This window comes from Bos indicus x Bos taurus, chromosome 17 (genome assembly GCF_003369695.1).
Source record: "Bos indicus x Bos taurus breed Angus x Brahman F1 hybrid chromosome 17, Bos_hybrid_MaternalHap_v2.0, whole genome shotgun sequence".
Taxonomy (NCBI): Eukaryota; Metazoa; Chordata; class Mammalia; order Artiodactyla; family Bovidae; genus Bos; species Bos indicus x Bos taurus.
Window position 1 is genome coordinate 31,961,942 of NC_040092.1, and position 22,690 is coordinate 31,984,631.

Consider the following 22,690-nt stretch of genomic DNA (forward strand, 5'->3'; position numbering starts at 1 on the left):
TGAAAAAATAAAGTCAAAAATGGATTAAAGACCTAAATATAAGGCCTGAAACCATAAATCTAGGAGAGAACATTATCAGTATGCTCTTTGACATCTGTCTTAACAGTATGTTTTTTTTCTGGGATCTATCTCCTCAGGCAAGGGAAACAAAATGAAAAATAAACAAATGGGACTACCAAACCTAAAAGCTTTTACACAGTAAGGTAAACTGTCAACAAAAGGAAGGCCACCTTCTGAATGGGAGAATATATTTGCAAACTATATACCTATTAAGGGGTTAATATTCAAAATATACAAAGAATTCATACAATTCAACATCAAAAAACAATTAAAAAATGGGCATAGAATATGAATAGACATTTTTCCCAAAGAAGACATTCAGATGGCCAACAAGCACATGAGAAGATGCTGAACAACACTAATCACCAGGGAAATACAAAACCACAAGGGGAAAAAATCAGCAAAGAAAGGGACTTCCCTGCAGTCCAGTAGTTAAGACTCCACACTTCTGCTGTAGTGGGTGAGGGTTCAATCCCTAGTCAGGGAACTAAGATCCTGCATACCAACTGCTCCACTCCCCAAAAAATCAGCAAATAACCACAAGGAGATACTACCTCATGCCTGTCAGAATAGCTATTATCAAAAGATAACAAATTTTTGGCAAGAATGTAGAGAAATGAAAAAAAAAAAAAGAATGTAGAGAAATGGGAAACCGTGTGCAATATTGGTGGGCATAAAAATCAGTGCATCTGGTCCCATCACTTCATGGCAAATAGATGGGGAAACAATGGAAACAGTGGCAGACTTTATTTTCTTGAGCACCAAAATTACTGCAGATGGTGGCTGCAGCCATGAAATTAAAAGCCACTTGCTCCTTAGAAGAAAAGTTATGACAAACCTAGATAGTTTATTAAAAAGCAGAGGTATTACTTTGCCAAAAACGGTCTATCTAGTCAAAGCTATGGTTTTTCCAGTAGTCATATATGGATGTGAGAGTTGGACTATAAAGAAAACTGAGCACCAAAGAATTGATGCTTTTGAACTGTGGTGTTGGAGAAGACTCTTGAGAGTCCCTTGGACTGCAAGAAAATCAAACCAGTCAGTCCTAAAGGAAATCAGTCCTGAATATTCATTGGAAGGACTGATGCTGAAGCTGAAACTCCAATCCTTTGGCCACCTGATGAGAAGAACTGACTCATTTGAAAAGACCCTGATGCTAAGAAAGATTGAAGGCAGGAGGACAAGGGGACAACAGAGGATAAGATGATTGGATGGCATCACCAACTCAAATGGACACGAGTTTGAGCAAGCTCTGGGAGTTGGTGATGGACAGGTAAGCCTGGCATGTTGCAGTCCATGGGGTCACAGATTCAGACATGACCGATCAACTGAACTGAACTGAACTGATGGAGGTTCCTCAAAAACTTAAAAATATAACTGCTATATGATCTACTAATTTCACTTCTAAGTATTTACCTGAAGGAAACATTAATTTGAAAAGATATATGCACACCATTGTTCATTGCAACATTATTTACAATAGCCAAGATGTGGAAGCAACTTGTGTCCAGCCATAGATGAATGGATAAAGATGTGAGATATCTATATATATATGTATGTATATATATATATATATATATATAAAACTTCTTAGCCATAAAAAAGTGAAAACTTGCCATTTGTGACAACGTGGATGATCTAGATGGCATTATGCTAAATGAAATAAGTCAGATAAAGACAAACACCATATTTATATGTACAATCTTAAAAATAAACAAAAAATCAAAACAAAAGGAAAACTTACTTCTAAATGCAGAGGGGAAAAAATGGGTGGTTGCCAGAAAGGAGGGAGATTGACAGGTGAAATAAGTGACAGGGGTTAAGAAATACAAACCTCCAGTTATAAAATAAACAAGTCACAAGGATGTAACATACAGCATAAGGAATATAAGTAATAATACTGTAATGACTTTACCAGACCACCTGATCTGCCTCTTGAGAAATTTGTATGCAGGTCAGGAAGCAACAGTTAGAACTGGACATGGAACAACAGATTGGCTCCAAATAGGAAAAGGAGTACATCAAGGCTGTATATTGTCACCCTGCTTATTTAACTTATATGCAGAGTACATCATGAGAAATGCTGGACTGGAAGAAACACAAGCTGGAATCAAGATTGCTGGGAGAAATATCAATCACCTCAGATATGCAGATGACACCACCCTTATGGCAGAAAGTGAAGAGGAACTCAAAAGCCTCTTGATGAAAGTGAAAGAGGAGAGTGAAAAAGTTGGCTTCAAGCTCAACATTCAGAAAACGAAGATCATGGCATCTGGTCCCATCACTTCATGGGAAATAGATGGAGAAACAGTGGAAACAGTGTCAGACTTTAATTTTTGGGGTTCCAAAATCACTGCAGATGGTGACTGCAGCCATGAAATTAAAAGACGCTTACTCCTTGGAAGGAAAGTTATGACCAACCTAGATAGCATATTCAAAAGCAGAGACATTACTTTGCCAACAAAGGTTCGTCTAGTCAAGGCTATGGTTTTTCCTGTGGTCATGTATGGATGTGAGAGTTGGACTGTGAAGAAGGATGAGCGCCAAAGAATTGATGCTTTTGAACTGTGGTGTTGGAGAAGACTCTTGAGAGTCCCTTGGACTCCAAAGAGATCCAACCAGTCCATTCTGAAGGAGATCAGCCCTGGGATTTCTTTGGAAGGAATGATGCTAAAACTGAAACTCCAGTACTTTGGCCACCTCACGCGAAGAGTTGACTCATTGGAAAAGACTCTGATGCTGGGAGGGATTGGGGGCAGGAGGAGAAGGGGACGACAGAGGATGAGATGGCTGGATGGCATCACTGACTCGATGGACGTGAGTCTGAGTGAACTCCGGGAGTTGATGATGGACAGGGAGGCCTGGCGTGCTGTGATTCATGGGGTCGCAGAGTTGGACACGACTGAGCGACTGAACTGAACTGAACTGAACTGAACTGAATGACTTTGTATGGGGACAGATGAATGCTAGCTTTATCACACTGCTCATTTCATAATGTCTGCAAATGTCAAATCACTGTGAAGTATTCCTGAAACCAGCATAATGTTGTACATCATTTCATTTTTCAGTTAAAAAGAAATGAAATAAAGACTGGAGGTTTTCTTCAGTTCAGTTCAGTTCAGTCACTCAGTCATGTCCGACTCGTTGCAACCCCATGAATCGCAGCACGCCAGGCCTCCTTGTCCATCACCATCTCCCAGAGTCCACTCAAACTCACGTCCATCAAGTCAGTGATGCCATCCAGCCATCTCATCCTCTGTCGTCCCCTTTTCCTCCTGCCCCCAATCCCTCCCAGCATCAGAGTCTTAGAAGGTACAAAAACCCACTGTGTGCGCTTTCAGTGAGGCCACTCCATAACTCCCCAGTGGGCTTTGAGGGCAAAGGAACATGGGTAATGAAGTCATTTGTCTCTCATCTGGTAGTCCTTTATCTTCTGCTAACATCTATGGCTGGCTAACCTGTTAGCCTACAAGCAGAGTAAGACCTCAGACACTTCACAGTTCTCAATAATAACCTCTTTACGCCTCAGTGACTTTAACTGTACAATGGACAGAAGGTGTCTACCTCATAGAGAGAGTGTGCTAATAAACGAAATAATAAGATTATACATATACTGAGCCCGGCCTGAGCCTCACAGATACACAGCTCATCAGTATCTGGTGCTTCGTGATGGCCTCCTCCCCAAACCAAGTGGTCTGCTCCCAGCTCAGTTCTCACTGGTGGCTCTGAGGCATGGACAGCAGAGATCGTCTCTCCTCGAAAGTTCCTAATCCCTGTCCTGTGGCTCTCACCAAACTGGGTTTCTTTCTACACTTTTTTTTTTTTTTTGCCACACTGCATCTTGATTGCTGCCTGGGCTTTCTCTAATTGCAGTGAGCAGGGGCTACTCTCTAGTTGCGGTGCACAGGGTTCTCATTGCAATGGCTTCTCTTATTGTGGAGCACAGGCTCTAGGGGGCTGGGGGCTTCAGTAGTTGTGGCGTGTAGGCCCAGCTGCTCTGAGCATGTGGGATCTTCCTGGACCAGGGATCAAACTCGTGTCCCCTGCATTGGCAGGCAGATTCATAACCACCAGATCACCAGGGAAGCCCTTCTTCCTACATTTTTGTCCCTCTCTAGTTCCTTGCTGAAAAGGCACACACACACATATGCACAACACAAAATTAACAAAAGGAGAATGTTTTGTAGATGTCCTAAGATAGTCCTAAATTGCCACAAAAAGTACTAATTAACAATACAACAACAGGCAGCTTTTCTAAAGTGGAAGAAGAGAAAAGCAGTAATTGGAACGAGGGGACAGAAAGAGTCATAAGATCCTCATCAGAAGGAGATAAAAGTTATAAGAAACCTATAAAACATTTAATCGTGCAGTTATGTAGATGGCCAATATTTATTATTCTCCAATGTCAATCTTAATGATGTATTTACAAAGAATTACTGGACAGAAAACAGGAAATGGTGACTGTAAGAAAAGTGACCAAGGGACCCCTGAAACAGTGTGGAAAAATAGAAAAAAAGCCAAACTTTTACTATCACAAGATCCCAGGATTCCAGCCCCGTTTTGAGCAGTTGTGACAACTTGGGTGAGTTACTTAACCTCACCAAACTTCAGTTTACTTACCTTCCAAGTGCTGTAAGACTAGCTACCTTGAAAAGCCACTGATGGGTTATCATAATAAATTGTATCTATGATAGATATGATGATTCTAGTAGTAATGTACTGAAGAATTACCTATTCAGAAATTAATAAAAGGACTGAGGGACATTTCTGAACATTTCTAAAAAGATATAATGTCTTATGACATTGTACCAGGCTTGCCAAATACAACATTATAGAATTTAAACTACACTTTCATAAAAACCCAAAAGGTGCAGAAACTTCCTCACTACAGACTTCCATAACTCAGTGTTAGTCTCAGGTAACTACTTACTTGATTAAAAAAAAACTTACCTGTAACAAAAAATCAAAGAGGGCCATCTTGGACCACTCGTGGTGATGTATTTCAGTACAGCCCCATTCAGGCTTGGGTACTCGACCATTCTGCCAGCACTTCTGTTTCAGCAACTGCTGATAAGTTCCCCAAGTGAGCTTAACAGAAGAGTGGGTCTCATTATTTGTTGGAGACAAAGATGGATCCCAGAGGATGAAAGGACATGGGCGGCCATCTATAAAAGCAAAAAAAAAAAAAAAGAAGAAGAAGAAAAAAAACAGTTAGCAAGTTACTGACTCTGTGAGTGCCCTTGGATGTCATTCACTCTTTCACAGCCTTACACTCTCACCTGTCATGTGCTAGAATTGGATTAGATGACATTTATGGTCCCTTTGTCTTCTGAATAATTTAATATTCATATACCTTTATGATGCTTCCTGATAACAGTCTTATACGATGGAAAGTTACTATTAGACAAGGAAAGAAAAGGATTTTAAGAAAAGATACTTTACAGATGTGGCAGGAATAGGCCTGTAACCACCAATAACAACACCCTCTGGTTAATGTGGTTTTATTCCACATCTAAAAGCAGCCACCATGAAAAAGGAAAGAATCCAGACATTTATAATTGTCTATTCAGTGTCTGAGTGGAGCTGCACTCTATTTGTAATAACAACTGTCTGATTTTCTGAGGCCACAGTATGATATTAGGAAGAAAAAGAATTTTTAGAAGTTGCAAATTTAAAAGTGAAATTGTATGTTTCACACTAGTCACTATAATCTCCAAAGAAAGAGAAAGGAAGTAAGAGGTTTAGAGGTGTTTTGGATTTTTTTTTTTTTTCTTTTCTGATAGAACAATGGCACTGCTGGTAAATGGTCATTTATTCACATAAAACCGCATGAAGTACATTTAAGCAAATATCATCTTTTTCAATTTCCAGTGCATAGAATATATTTCAAAGAAAATGTCACTTGAATGTTTTTGATAGTTTAGAAATTTCACTGCTAAACTGTACATTAAATGATACGGCAGGCTTAAAACCAAAAGTATTTCTCTCAAGCCTCAATGTCTGTCAAATAAAGTCACTCAAAGAGGATGATGAGCAGCTTTGCTTGTAACTTAAAAATCAGAATGATCTCTTGAAAAAAAGAAAAGAAAGTAAGTCACAAGGATGTGAAAAATCACATTTAACTCATTCTTAACAAGCCTGAACAATAGAAGCCTCTGAAACTATGATTGGAATGTCAAGACACATCACAGGGATTTTTAAAGCTTTTTCAAATAACCTGAGAGGTTCTCAGTCTATAACTGTTTGTTTTTGTTAAAGACTTATTTTCCCACCCTGCTTGTTTGCCTTCTGTAGAGTTCTTATCTCTGGTCTTTAATGCAAGGACAGTCACTCTTCTAACCACTCTTCAATTTGGCGTTCCAGGGACCTCAATAATATTAATAACATTCACTTAATCATTCTAAGCACCTACATTCCACTTTTGTTCAAAAGAAAAATCTTTCTCCTTTTAGCCTTGCAATTTAGGCCAAGGCATGTAGAAAGTCCTTCAGACTGTGGAAAATAGGTCACAATCACTGATGTATAGTTAAAAGAAAAATAAAGAAAGAGGAACCATAACTAAAGAACTTAATTGTTATCTCACTCCTTTTTATTTCCTTTACTGTACTAAATGACTTGGTGCTATTGGGACCTAATTATCTTCTTAGATGCTAGATAAATATAATGTTAAATGTATATGCTTCAAATACTATGCCAATTTTAAAAATAATAATAATAAATTTCAGGTAGAAGCAGTCAATCCTAAAGGAAATCAACACTGAGCATTCACTGGAAGGACTGAATCTCCAATGCTTTGGCTACCTGATGCGAAAAGCCAACTCAGTGGAAGAGACCCTGGTGCTAGGAAAGATTGAAGGCAAAAGGAGAAGGGAGTGGCAGAGGATGAGATCATTTGAAGGCATCACCAACTAAATGGACATGAATTTGAGCAAACTCTGGGAGACAGTGGAGGACAGATGAGCCTGGCATGCATCAGTCCATGGGATAGCAAAGAGTCAGACATGACTTAGTAACTGAACAATAACAACAGAAGCAGTCCATCATGTAGTGGGAGACACGAATAAACCAGTGTAACCAAACACATGTAAGAGACACAGCATAGCTTTCAAAGATTTTTTGTTGTTGTTTAGTCACTAAATCATGTCCAGCTCTTTGGGACCCCATGGACTGTAGCCCACTGGGATCCTCTGTCCATGGATTTCCCAGGCAATCATCCTCCAATAACAAAAAAAGAACACAAATAACAAAAGCTGGAGAGAGTGTAGAGGAAAGGGAACCCTTCTACACTGTTATTAGCAAGGCAAATTGGTGCAGCCACTGTGGAAAACAATATGAAGGTTTCTCAAAAAAACTAAATATAGAGCTACCATATGATCCGGCAATTACAATGCTGGGCATATATCTGTAGAAAACAAAAATACTAACTTTAAAAGGTACATGCACCCTAATCTTTGCAGCAGCACTGTTTACAATTGCTAAGATACATAAACAACCTACGTGTCCATCAACAAAAGAATGGGCAACAAAGATATGGGTGTGTGTGTGTGTGTGTGTGTGTGCACATTCAGTGAATACTACCTGGTAATAAAAAAGAATGAAATTCTGCCATTTGCAACAACATGGATGAACCTGAAGAGCATGATGCTTAGTGAAATAAGTCAGACAGAGAAAGACAAATAATCTAAGTTATCACATACTTGTGGAATTTAAAAAATAAAGCAAATCAAATTATGTAATAAGACAGAAACAGATTCACAGACATAGAGGACAAATTAGTAGTTACCAGTGGAGGGAGGGAAGTAGGAGGGGCAAGACAGGGGTAGGGGATTAAGAGTCACAAACTACTATGCATAAAAACAAAGAAAAAACAGAGATATATTATACAGGACAAGAAAATATAACCATGATTTTTAATAACTTCAAATGGAGTATAAAACTACAGAAACATTGACTCACTATGCTCCACATGAAACTAATAAAATATTCTAATCAACTATAATACAAAGAAATATATATATATACAGCCTTAGAAAACAACAATCATCTACAATCTCCTATCCTAGTAACTTGTCCTATTATTTGTGTATTTTTTTTTTATTTGTGTATTTACATCAGATATTTTCCCATGTCTTTCTTCCACACCTGAAAAAATTAGTTGTTTTTAGAAATTTAAGGAGCATAGCTTGTGGTTAGAGTTCAGACTCTGGAACCCAAGAGACTTTCTGAATTCTGGTCACATTACTTCTTAGATTTGTGATGTAAGACAAGTTACATAATGTCTTCAAACCTCGCTTTCATCCTCTGTAAAATGTAGGCAATACTGTACCTTTCAAAATTAACTGCATTAGGGTTAATGAGATCATGCATTTAAAGTTCTCAGCATGGTGCCTCACATATATGCATATCCTAGAAAGGTTTTGCTTTGACCATGCCTGCATTATAAAATCACATAGTTCATCAGCCTTCCCTTAGCCCTTATTTGTTTATTGGGCATCTACTATATCTCAAGTGCTGCTCGAGGCCTAAAGCATACATATATACATGCACACATGCATACATGTCAGGTTTTCAGTTGTTTGGTTTTTGTTTGTTTTGTTTTTTTTGTGGCTGTTTGGCTTTCCTAGAACTTACATTTCCACCAAGGGAAAGACGCAAAAATTATAAAGGATGATAGACTATTTGGAATCATCTTACACATATAGTTTGTCATAACTGTCTCACTAAATGTTATAGTGCAAACATGTCTCTTACAATTAAATATTCTTAAGTATTATCACTTTAACTGTGGTATCTAGCCCTGTGGTCAGATGGTGACTGAGGGCCAGACAATGTCCATTAGCAGGCACTCAACTCCATTGCGACACAAAAGCAGTGGGAACAATACATACACAAAGGGTGGTGACTGAGTTCCAATAAAACCTTATTACAGACACTGAGTATACATGTTATATATTTGTAAGTGTCATAGTAATATTATTATGATGATATTTTTTCAACCATTTAAAAAATTGTAGAAACCATTAGTAGCTCACAAAACACAAAAATGGGCTGTGGGCTATCTCTCACCCACAGACTGTAGTGAATCAACTATTACCATTTCAGTCTATTGAGTATATTGCATTTCATTTACCATTTTCTTCCTTTTAAACCTTAAAATTTTTTGAACGATACATTTTCTATTAAATCATTTTAAAAATTGTTCTCAAATGGCCACAGGGAGCTTTCAGCAGATAGGAATAATTGGTTTTCTGTTAGTATCGACTGTTTTCCTCCACATCCATCTCCCGTTAGCAAATATTCTGACTGTCACAGAAAGAGGTTCTATCCTGCCCTCCCTGACATCAGTCACTACGGGAAAGGGGCTTCCAGAAAGCAGGGCCAGTGCCAGTTCTCAGAGTTGGTAGGCCACCCGCTCTTCCTCCCAACAAACAGGTCTTGCAGAGTATTTGTGCACGTTGCCCTCCCTTGAGGTACTGACAGCTGCCAGGATGGCTCCAGAGCTCAGAACTGTGAGCAGCTACTGCGAGGAGAACTCCACTTTGTATAAAATATGGCTGATAACAGCATTAAATGAACTTTGATAGATCTGAAGGCATGACAGAAAAATAGTCTCTGAAAGCAGGAAATGGGTTAAAGCAACTTACCTGAAGTGCCTCAGAGATGAGCTGCATTCATCTCTTCACATTCGGGTTTGTCAAAATGATGCAGCACTGTGCTCTCCAGAGAAATTTTACAGTGAAGAAATAAAATTCTAACTGTCAGAGTGGGGAGGAAGTGGGCTTTTAAAAGATATGCGGGTGCTCATGTAAACTAAAGGTTATACAGCTGTCTTTCTAAAAAATGAGACTTGCCAGTATAAAACTAATATTTTTTCCAAAATCTGAATAGTTCCCCTGAATTTTTATGTTCTCCCAAGTTTGTTCTTTATTCAAAAGCACAAAGAAGACATTCTTTTGAGAAGACGGATGTGAAAATCCACTAAGAATGAATGCTATACACAGCCTCCTCTACCCTAGTTGACTAGGTGCCCTTCGCCTGCAGTCAGTGACGGGTCTTGTTGAACTATAGGTGGAGTTGTCAGTCGGCATCTATCACTGGGCAAAAATAAGTAAAACATCCTGAGCTCTGAAATCAGAAGCCTTTTTTTTATCACGTGGGCCAAGTTCCAAGACTTCTTGTGAACAAGACAAAAAGGAAAGTGACAGTTCAGCTCAGAGCCTTTCATTAAAAATAACTCCAAAATCCATTAAAGAAAACAAAGACCAGCCAAACCTTGAGGCTCATCTTTGTTACGGGAAACCAACTGTGTCCAGTTCCATTGCAACTGTCTGATGCACTGAAGGAAAATTTGAAGGTTGCAAAACTCTAATCTGCTAAAAGCAGGTGTTGAAGGGGTGTACCTCCCATGAGAGGGTAGCAGGTGTCTGGTTATTAATGAATGATCTGCTCTATTTTTCTACAGTGCCTTTCACAGTAGGGTTCTGGTGACTAAAAATATTAGACACAAGTGAAAAAAGCAGGTAGGACCTCTTGGCTTAGTGTTGATGAACCTGGACAAGTTACTTAATGTGAGAGAGGGTAAATAAGAATGCAAGATTCTGATGGCCTTTCAGGAGAGGGTAGGGACAGAGAATAAGATACTCAGGTTTTTAAGCATCTTTTTATTCCAAAAGCATGTATTTACCATTACCCCTTAATTTCTGGACCCATTTTGTCCCTGTGTTTTGGATAGAAAGAGTTCAGAGTGAAGCATACCAAAAATGGAGGACCTACCAGATCCCAGTCCAGGCAAGACCCATGCTGTGGCTAGGAATTCAGCAGAATCAGACAAATACGTGTGTAATGATGACCAGGTTACATGTCTGCCAGTTGAAGAATGTTCTGAAGGGAGTGAATGAAGGACTAAAATAAAGGCTGAGCTCTCAGTGCAAAGACAAGCAAAACAAAATACTGCTGGGCTCCGGAATTGGGCTATAGCCGTTGTTGAGGAAAAGAACCTTCTCTGAAGAAGAGCTGAGCATGTGGGTGGGGTTGAGAAAGAAGTTACAAGTATTGATTGTATCCCACCCCCCCCCCCCGCTTTCTTTTTTTTTTTTTTTTTTTGGTTCTGTTGGGTCTTCACTGTAGCATTCAGGATCGTTAATTGTGGCATATGGGATCCAGTTTCCTGACCAGGGATAGAACCTGGGTCCCTTACATTGAGAATGCAGTCTTAGCCACAGGACCACCAGGTAAGTCCCAGGGTTCTACTCTTGACAGTATCTCTGGTCTCTGTAAGACTGGAGCCCAGTCCTCCAGCCACCCTGACTGAGGCACTGAGCACCCCAAGAGGTAAAAAGACCATCTTCCAAACCTGTCTGGCAGGGTGATGAGAGGTTGAGACAGACACTGAAATACAGCACTGTCACATATTAGGAAGAACCAATTTATATTAGGTTTTTATGATTTTAAAAGGGGAAAGCAACAGAGAGGCAGTGCAGACAATCGAGCCCTGAATACAAGGTCTTGTTTTAGGAATCCAATTTCTGGGTGATTTAGTTCTTGCAACAAAAAAATAAATGCATTTAGTTACTTTTCTGTTTCACTAGTTTTCTTGAGATTGAACTGAGTTTAAATAATCTCCACATTTCCTCAAGCATTAGCTAAGCGTGAAGCACTTGTGACTTCCTCCACCACAGACGACTCAAACAATCCAAACCATCAGTTCCACTTTAAAAAGTGTCCTTCTTTGTTCCGAAGCTTTGACTCATGGACAGGAACTTCTGCTTTCGAGGTCTGCCCAAGACTTCCGCTATGAAAATAGAAACTTCCAGACTCTTCCTGCCTCAATATTCCACTTTGAAAAACAGGAACCGACCTCAGCTTCAGAGGATCGTGAGGATGGGATCACTGCCAGGTTCCACAGACACAAAAAATCACATTTTGCCAATAAAGTGTTCGTCACATCTGGGTGATGCAGTCCTGGGCCATTTAGTGTTTGCTAATGTAGATGAAGAAGCCATGAACTCTTGACTGGAGTAAGCTTCCTGCAGTCCAAAGCCCATCACATCACCCTTCTTCTTCAGACTTGTCAATGATTCTCCATGGTCTGTGGGATAAAGTCCATGTCTTTCCATGACACAAACCCAATCATTCTCCATTCTCCCCCTCCAACCACTAATCTCCTTTTCCCAGAACTGTTTTCCAGGCACATGCTCTCTCCATATTTCTACACCCACCCATCTCTCACTTCATCCACAGTCTGACATTACTGCTTCTACATCTTTTTTCAATACCCCTAACTATCTCCCTAAATACACATCCCTCTCTGTGCCTGCGGGGTTCTCCAAAAATATCTCCATTGAGGTCTTTACCTGACCACTCTTGTAGGATAGGTTTGCTTAGCCACCTCCCGCCTTCCAAGCTGGGAGCTCTTGAGAACAGGGACTCATCACCAATCATCTTTGGTTCTCCAGCTCCTGACATAATGTCTAGACCAAGTATTCAAATATGCTGATGAATAAATGAGTGAATTTTTCAGAATCCCCCACTTTCCATCTCTAGACTGTAGGTTCTAAGCAATAGTCCATGGCCCCTGAATAAACACTTGGTTGATGTGACCTCCTAGTAAGTGGTGATTTCACTGTACTCAGAAAGTGAAGAGGAACTAAAGAGCCTCTTGAAGGTGGAAGAGAAGAGTGAAAAAGCTGGCTTAAAATTCAACATTAAAAACAAAGATTATGGCATCGGTCCCATCACTTCATGGCAAATAGACGGGGAAACAATGAAACAGTGAGAGACTTTATTTTCTTGGACTCCAAATCACTGCAGATGGTGACTGCAGCCATGAAATTAAAAGATGCTTGCTCCTTGGAAGAAAAGCTATGACACACCTAGACAGCGTATTAAGAAGCAGAGACATTACTTTGCCACCAAAGTCTGTATAGTCAAAGCTTTGGTTTTTCTAGTAGTCATGTATGGATGTGAGAGTCAGACCATAAAGAAAGCTTAGTGCTGAAGAATTGATGCTTTTGAACTGTGGTGTTGGAGAAGACTCTTGAGAGTCCCTTGGACTGCAAGGAGATCAAACCAGTTAATCTTAAAGGAAATCAGTCCTGAATATTCATTGGAAGGACTGATGCTGATGCTGAAGCTCCAATACTTTTGGCCACCTGATGTGAAGAGCTGACTCACTGGAAAAACCCTGATGCTGGGAAAGATTGAGGGCGGAAGGAGAAGGGATCGACAGAGGATGAGATGGTTGGATGGCATTACCAACTCAACAGACATGAGTTTGACCAAACTCTGGGAGATGGTGCAGGACAGGGAAGCTTGGTGTGCTGCAATCCATGGGGTCGCAAAGAATTGGACATGACTGAGCATCTGAACAACAACAGTATAAATGGATCAAAAAGAATTAGAGGCCCTGAGAAGTAGAAGTGGCGGCGTCAAGGGGTTCCAGGCCCTCATTCTACCATCCAGCCCCACATCTCCATAATTCTCTGAGACTGGGAATGATAAACACAGGAGTGGTGCAGATGCATTGCCTCACTCCTTGGGACCCAAAATCAGTGTCTTGAGAAGGGGACAGTTAAGGCATCCTGTCTCCATTCGGGAATTATACCAAAAGGCCATGGAGGTAGCAGGTTCTGATGTGGACGCTGATTACCTGGGAAGGCCCAGCCCCACCCGCTGAGAATCCATTAAGGCGAGAGGGTAATGGCGAAGGCTCATACAGTGATGAGGATGAGGCTGGGTCCCAGCCCCACTGCACACGACCTGCCAGCCTTTGGAGGACACGTTTACTCTCTGAGCCTCGTTTTCCCCGCAGGAAACCTGTTCAAGACTAACTGGTGTGTGTGGCTGCCATACAATTTGGTGAGATGAATGTAAAGTGCCTTGCACTCCATAAACAGGAAAGACTGGGATCATCCACCATCCACCCCAAGCACCTTCATTAAATGACAACATGAAGTGCCTGTTTATTTAGTTCACATAAACATCAATTTAGAGAAACAAACTAAGAAAATCTAAGGAGACATTATTACGAAGAGCTGAATTAGCTTAGAAACCAAATGAAAATAACAGGTAGCAATCACTGAGTGTCCTTTTGAGAGGGGTGGCGCTGTTATATATATTTTATCCACATCAGCTCACTCAATGCTCACACCTCGATGAGGTTAGTACCATTACCAATATCTTGATACTCTTGAAAAAATAAGGCAGAAAAAGATTAAGTCATTTCTCCTAGACCACACAATTCTCAGGTGGTAGAACACGGCTTCAAATTCAGGGAGTCTAGACTGCCAGTCGTTATGAGCTGAACTGTGTTCCTCCAAAATTCACATGCTGAAGTCCCAACCCCAGCACCTCAGAAGGTGACTGCATTTGGAGAAAGAGGCAATTAAGAGTGGTCCTAATGCAGTACTCTTGCCTGGAAAATCCCATGGACGGAGCCTGGTGGGCTGCAGTCCATGGAGTCCCTATGAGTCGGACATGACAGAGTGACTTCACTTTCACTTTTCACTTTCATGCATTGGAGAAGGAAATGGCAACCCACTCCAGTGTTCTTGCCTGGAGAATCCCAGGGACCGGGGAGCCTGGTGGGCTGCCGTCTATGGGATCACACAGAGTCGGACACGACTGAAGCGACTTAGCAGCAGCAGCAGCAGCAATGCAGTATGACTCATGTCCTTAGAAGAAGAGATCTGGGGACTTCCCTAGGGGTTCAGCTGGTAAACATTTCGCCTGAAATTCGGGAGAAATGTTCGATTCCTGAGTTGGGAAGATCCTCTGGAGAAGGGAAAGGCTACCCACTCCAGTATTCTGGCCTGCTTGGAGAATTCCATGAACTACAGTCCATGGCGTCACAAAGAGTCGGACACGACTGAGCGACTTTCACTTTCACTGATGGTCCAGTGGTTAAGGCCTCTCCTTCCAATGCAGGAGATGCAGGTTCAATCCCTGCTCAGGGAGCTAAGACCCACATGCCTCTTGGCCAAAAAACCAAAACATAAAACAGAAGCAATAAAACCTGTGCACATAAAAAAAGAATCCTAAAAAAACTTTTTTGAAAAATTTTAATTTTTTCTAAATAAAAGAAAAAGAGATTTGGACCCAGTGAGGGAATGCAAGGGGCCCAGGATCACACAGTTAAGCTCATAGGAGGACGCAGTGAGAAGGTGGCTGTCTACAAGCCAAGGAGGAGGCCTCAAAGAAACCAAACCAGCTGACACCTTGACCTAGAACTTCCAGCCTCCAGAACTGTGAGAAATAAAGGTTTAAGCCATCCAGTCTGTGGTATTTTGTGGTATCAGCCCTAGCAAACAGATATGCCAGTCCACTCTGTGAATTGCAAAGCTATTTGAATTTAAAACTCTACAGCTTCTTCCTCATGTTTAGAGTCACAAACAGAAAGTACATGCTACAAATTACAACCAAACTCAACTGAAATGTCAATATTTGCCCATTAACTGAGGTCAGCACCTATGTAGTCCTTAACCCACCTAGAGACAGCAACAGATTCAGTCCCAATAGAAAGGTCATGACCGTGGGCTCAGGCTCAAGCTGACTGAATCTTGAAAGCAGGGGTCATATAAAGAACCCCTCCAGGCTATGAGCTGTCACGTGATCCAACCCTGGAAGCTCCATGGGGACAGGGGTTCTTGACTGCTCTGCCCACTGATATAGCCCCCAGTGAAGAATGGCTGGCACATAGCAGGTGCTCAATAAATATTTCTTAAAAGAAAAAAAGGATAATGTGATGCTGGAGAAGGAAACAGACTGCATGGAACTGAGGAACATGCCATTTTCAGGCTGTGAGGACTGTGGCAACTATTAGCCACTGACCCTTCTATGCCAGCTTCGTGGGAGATCCAGGGGCACCTTCCAGAGGAACAGCAGAGAAGGCTCCCAGGTTCCCCTACTTGGCCAATGAAAGTATGTAGTGAGCAAACAAGAAAATAGCAGAGCTAAGCGCTGCTTGGAGCCCATGCTCAGTAAACCTGTGTGTGAAGCTGACCAACTCAATTTGATTGCTAAAGAAATAAAACCCTTAAGGCTTTTCTGATAAAGAACACAACATGTTTTCCTTCCAGCTCCTCAAAAATAAGACATGATTCCTATACTCTTGAGTTAATATTTTAAGAAAGTTTGCACCCCGTGTCCAAGATGTCTAGGATTTTGAAGTCAGGGTATTTCCAAGTTGTATGGGCATCTGGGTGATTCTTATAACTCCCTGAAAAACACCTCTGTCCTTACCTGAGAGCTTGAGACAACATGAATTGTGCAGCTGCGATCTCCCTGCCCTGGCAGTCGCACTGTCAGCCAGCAACTCATAGCACTGCTCACATGCACTCGAGAGGAGAGTGGAAAATACACAGCATATTTCTCCTGCTTTATGATAAGACGAGGCAGTACAAGGCGGAGAACAGTGAGCAACTTGGGATTTACAATGAATTTAAATGGAAGTTGGTGGGGTGCTTGCAGTTTGTCATCCAAGCAGCCTTGACACACGCAATTCCTGGAACTACCTTAATTCAGTCTGACATCTCTGTGGCAGTAAAGCAGCATCCTAAAAATAAAGCAAACATAATGCATCTTCTATGCTAGGCATGAAAAATAGTAGGATGCTTAAATGCTACCAAAATGGTAGCCCTTGGGATTCATTTGTGTAGCTGGGCAGACTGCCACAAAGGTTGGCCAAGCTGCTAAGTGGAGGACCACAGGGGCTGCTGGGTTCCTCTGCTCTTTACGTGGACATAATCTGCTTTGTCTTGCCTTAGATACATATTTGAAATATTTTATTAAAAACTTATCTAAATGTATCAACACCACACAGTATCTGGTGACCTCTGTCATGATTGATGACTTTCCCAAGGACAGTTTGGCAGAAAACATACTAATGTGTTCAGTCATATTTACATACAAGTAATTGTTTATGGTAAAACAAGAAGATCTGGGAGGCATTGGCTTGTATTTAAACAACAATAACCCTTGTAGCCGTGTTTAAAGTAGTATGCTCATACTTCCCTTGAGTGAAAATTAGTATCTATATTAAATGGTTGAGTTGAAAAAATAGGTTAAATAGAAAGGTTGGCATAATGGTAAATTAGAAATCACCAGGTTAAAATTTGCACATTACTGTCACTATCTCACGATTATATCAAGTTATGTTTGAGCGGTATTGTGAGTAAGAAAGCAACATGGGAGACTAGTATCAGACAGATCTGGGTACAAATTCCACTTCCACTGCTCACTAGCTATGTACCCTAACCAAGTCTCAGGATTCTCTGCTGTGTGGAATTGTTAAGTAATGCAACAGATAAATGATATCAAATGCAGTATAGATGTTCTGTGATACATAACACTAGATTCCTTATAGACTCACAACTAAAAAAATATTTCATTATTGCAAACATGGATTTTTTTTTCAAAGCTTTTGATGCTATCTTTCAATTCAGTTTTGTATTTCCCGCACAGGTATCATAGGATGGGACTCTGGCCCAGTGATCATGGCTAGACTTTGTAGGATGGTCCCCTCCTGAACCATCCCTACCTAATTACAACCTTACGCTTCCCCAAGTACACGCTTCTTATTTTCTAGGATATATTTGGAGTGACACCTGTCAGAAAATAGTTCAGTACACCATTCAGGGCCAGTATACCTGCTAATTTCACATACATCTATTTTGGGATTCAAGGAGAGACATCTAGAATTCATCAAGTTGTATAACCAAGAACCTGCCCCAGATGAACCTTAGCTAGTGGCTCTGGGATGACAGGATCACTTCTGTCAGTTTTACGAACAGACAAATAAAGAAATACCTGGAGCTTTATCAGTGGGGCCTTTTGTCTTCGGACTGAATGGGCAAAAAGCTTCATCTGAGGGGCTGCGACAGGCCCATCATTCAATCACAGCCTCTGATGCTCTTTTACATCTCCCTTTGCATCTTATGGACCCTTTTTACATCAGGGTAATTTATATGACTTTGAGAAAAGGTATTTAACTACGCTAGGCCTCTCCTTCCACGTCCACACAATGTCTCATAGAGTACCTGCATAAATAATGAGATAATACGCACACGGTACGTACGACTGTGCCTGGTACGTAGTGACACTCAGTGTTATGCTTGCTATGGTTACAGTGCTGTCTCCTTAAGAAATGAAATAGCCCATATTTGGGCATCAGCATGCAAGTCATCAGCATCTAGTTGTGCTAGATAACTGACTAATGAGTACATGAATAGGTTGTGGTGATGGGGAAAGAAGACACACTTAATTAAGACCCCTGAAATGATTTGGTGAGGAAAGCAGATGATAAACAGGAAGTTACAAGACAAGTGCTTGAATTCTTCCTGGAAAATAAACTCATTGTATGACCTTGAGCTGCTTTCTTCTTATCTTTCTTTCTTCTCAAAATTGAAAGTGTCTCCTGCATAGGTTTCTTTGAAAGATTAACTGAGATAAGCAAAATATCTGCATTCATCACACAAGATACACTAGCCATGTTCTTGTTACTAAGCATAAATTCATTTTCACAAACATTCATCAAAAGTCAAAGAAGAAAAACAACACTTAGAGCAGATTACTTATAGGACTGTCTCCCTAACCACTCTCCCAGATATTAAAAGCTTTACTCCCAGACCAAGCCAGATCATCAGAAAAATACATACCTGAGTTCCACTGCTCCTCCTACAGAAAACTCACTATCAAATTACATTACAGTATGAGGTTGCTTCCCAGGTGGCCCAGTGGTATGAGGCCACCGTACATTATGGTATGAGGCCATGTACATTATGGTATGAGGCCACTGTACATTATGTGAGGCCACTGTACATTATGTGAGGCCACTGTACATTATGGTATGAGGCCACCATACATTATGGTATGAGGCCATGTACATTATGGTATGAGGCCATGTACATTATGGTATGAGGCCACCATACATTATGGTATGAGGCCACCGTACATTATGGTATGAGGCCACTGTACATTATGGTATGAGGTCATGTACATTATGGTATGAGGCCACCGTACATTATGGTATGAGGCCACCGTACATTATGGTATGAGGCCACATACATTACGGTATGAGGGGCTTCCCAGGTGACTCAGTAGTAAAGACTCTGCCTGCCAAAAGAGGAGATGCAGGAGACATTGGTTCAATCTCTGGGTTGGGAAGATACCCTGAAGGAGAAAATGGCAACCCACTCCAATATTCTTGCCTGGAAAATGCCATGGACAGAGGAGCCTGGCGGGTTACAGTCCATGGGGTTGCAAAGAGTTGGATACAACTAAGTGACTGGGCACATGAGGTTGCAGACCATATTATATTGATGGTCCTCACAAGAATAAGCTCCATAAACCTTATTATTTGCATAATTCAGAGGCTGCCAAGGACATTTTTCATTACCCTTTTCAATGAGCTATTTATAAGATACTGCAGGAGAAAGACCAGCCTGGATTTAGAACAAAAAATGTTGTCCTGAGTTTTGAAAGCCTGAAGCAAATATAGATTTACTGTTTAGAGTCAGTGGAACAATCCAAAAATGCATTCTTACATTTATTCAAAAATATTTGCTGAGCACCTACTATGTGCCAGACTCTCCACTGGGATCCAGAAACACAGTGATGAGCAAGACGGGAGATATCTCTGCCTTCACAGACCTAAAGCCTAGTGGGATGGAAGAGATGATCAACAAGCAATTGTAGTTACAAAGCAGTGACACAGAATGAGCCAGAAGCAGATGCTGGGTACCTAGATGAGATCTATCATCACTTTAGGTAGATGCAGAGGCTCATATAAAGCTAAGCTTGGACCAAGAGAGGCCTAGGAGCACCCTAGAGGGAAGATACACATATCTGTGGAAATCAAAGGGAGAAAGACACAAGTCAGGAAAAAGCTAGAGCTAGTACCAGGAACCTAAGACTGTGTTTCCCCTACCATGACCAGAACTGATCTATGTATATTCTTTACATCAGTACAATGTCTCCACGAATAGAATCATATTGTGCAGAGTGCTCATAACTATACCTAAATTAGGTCCTAGCCTCCTGAGGAAATTGGCCTGATTTTATGACTCTCAATAACTACATTCTAGGAGAAAGAATCAAAGAAAGAACAAAGAAATTCCTAGTATTACCTAAAATACGATCTTTGGTATTTAATTCATCACATAGAGAGTCATGTCAATGCAACCTTGCCGGTTTCTTTCCATAACCACTTACTTCTGAAAGGAGAGGGGAACACCAATCTATACTGGGATTTTAAATGCCTCCTTCAAATTGAATGCAACTGCCTTCTTCATTTGCAAAGATGCTGGATACCTTAGAGGTATCCTGGCACCAAGAAGTTTCACTAAGCAAGAAGGACACCACAGTTTCAGTTCTAGTCCTGTCACATAAAGAAATGTTATGTATCCAGAGAAAACTAATTCAAAAAGACACATGCACCCCAGTGTTCATAGCAGCAGTATAAAAGCCAAGACATAGGAGCAATCTAAATGTTCATCAACAGAGGAATGGATACAGAAGATGTGGCACATATATACAGTGGAATATTCCTTACCATAAAAAAGACTGAAATAATACCATTTGCAGCAATATGGATGGACCTAGAGATTATCGTACTAAGTACAATAAATCAGACAGACAGAGAAAGACAAATATATGATATCACTTAGATGTGGAACCACCAAAAAAATGATACAAATGAACTTACTTACAAAATAGAAATAGATTCACAGACATAGAGAACAAATGTATGGTTACCAAAGAGCAGGGCATCAATTAAGAGTTTGGGATTAACAGATACACACTACTATATAGAAAACGGATAACCAACAAGGACTGACTGTATAGCACAGAGTATATTTTGTATATTCAAAGTCTTTTAATAAACTAAAATGGAAATGAATCTGAAAAGAATATATATGTGTATGTATAACTGAATCACTTTGCTGTACACCCGACACTGTCACAAGACTGTAAATCAACTACACTTCAATTAAAACAAAAAAGATGATAGATGAGGCTTGGAGGCTATATGAGTTCATTGAGGCTACTCAATGAAATTGGTACCTCATGTGCTTAGTGTAATAATAAGCTAAGCTAAGTCACTTCAGTCGTGTCCAACTTTGTGCAACCCCATAGACGGCAGCCCACCAGACTCCGCTGTCCCTGGGATTCTCCAGGCAAGAACACTGGAGTGGGTTGCCATTTCCTTCTCCAATGCATGAAAGTGAAAAGTGAAAGTGAAGTCGCTCAGTCGTGTCCGACCTCAGCAACCCCATGGACTGCAGCCCACCAGGCTCCACTGTCCCTGGGATTCTCCAGGTAAGAACACTGGAATGGGTTGCCATTTCCTTCTCCATAGCCAATATTTACTGAAGGTTTTGGAGAAGGAGATGGCATCCCACTCCAGTATTCTTGCCTGGAAAATTCCATGGACTGTGGAGTCTGGTGGACTACAATCCATGGGATCGCAAACAATGGGACACAACTGAGCGACTAACACACACACACACACTCTGAAGGTTTTCTATGGATTAACTAACAACAGCCTCATGAGGTGGGTATTGTTTCATGGAGGGTCACATGACTGGTAAATTCAAACTCAAGCAGTCTGGCTCCGGAGCCCAGGCTTCTAACTCTACTTCACTCTCCCAACTCCATCCAGCATTTTCCCAGGGAATCTGGAAGGACAGATCAGACTATGGTTCCTCGGGATACATTCAAGTGTGCATCACCTCTTCTGAAAGGCCTTTACAACGTGAAATGAATGGCAAGAGAGCCTTCCCTGGGAACCCTCTGTGCTGCTGGCCCAGGATAGCCTCAGTGTATGCCTGCTGTCTCTGTGCCCTCCTGGATCTCCCTTATCTCCAAGAACTCCTGTCTGGAGGAAGTGATACAGCCACCTAAGCCCAAAGGCGAAGAGCTGATGTCAGGAAGTTTGCTGGGCCTGTGCTCAAAACCCAGCTTAGCCATGAACACAAGGCCAATTACTTTGCCTAACTAAGCCTCAGTATTCTCATCTACTAAGTGGAACTAATAATAGCACCTACCTGCTGGCACTGTTGTGAGAAACATAGGAATCGAGGTGTATATGGACTGTATGTCTCAATTTGTGTAGTGTATAGCAAATAGCAAGCACCTGCTAAAAATGAGCTTTTACCAACATTTGATTGAATGTTAGAGAAGTTTTCTCACATTGGCCTCCTCCTGGTGAAGACTCTGTGAACTTGAGACATGGAAACACACCTATGAATCTAAAGCACTTAGCCATGAACCAGGATGAGTAAGGAATGACCAGTCTTTCTAAGCAAATCACAGGTAGTTCAAAAAGTACCCATTCTAAAGCTAAATTACACTCCTGAAGTCATTAAAATGCAGTTTGGCTTTTGACCACTCCAAAGGCTTTAATGTATTCCAGTCCAGACTCCACAGGGCCTGGGCTGAAATGCTTTTACGGTGACAGGAGGGGGCTTCCCAGGTGACTCTAGTAGTAAAGAACCCGCCTGCCAATGCAGGAGACATAAGCGAGGCCGGTTTGACCCCTGAATTGGGAAGATCCCCTGGAGGAGGGCATGACAACCCATTCCAGTATTCTTGCCTGGAGAATCCCACGGAGAGGGGAGCCTGGTGGGCTCCA

The 22,690-nt window shown here is 41.2% G+C and overlaps 1 protein-coding gene across 2 annotated transcripts in view; it reads right to left on the reverse strand.

The window, feature by feature from the left end:
- GASK1B (golgi associated kinase 1B) overlaps window positions 1-22,690 on the reverse strand; it is an 80,431-nt gene that overhangs the window by 54,375 nt on the left and 3,366 nt on the right. For both annotated transcript variants that reach the window (XM_027567223.1, XM_027567222.1), the window contains exon 3: window positions 5,011-5,225. In XM_027567223.1, the coding sequence (XP_027423024.1) occupies window positions 5,011-5,225 (215 nt within the window). The remainder of the gene's footprint in view (window positions 1-5,010; window positions 5,226-22,690) is intronic.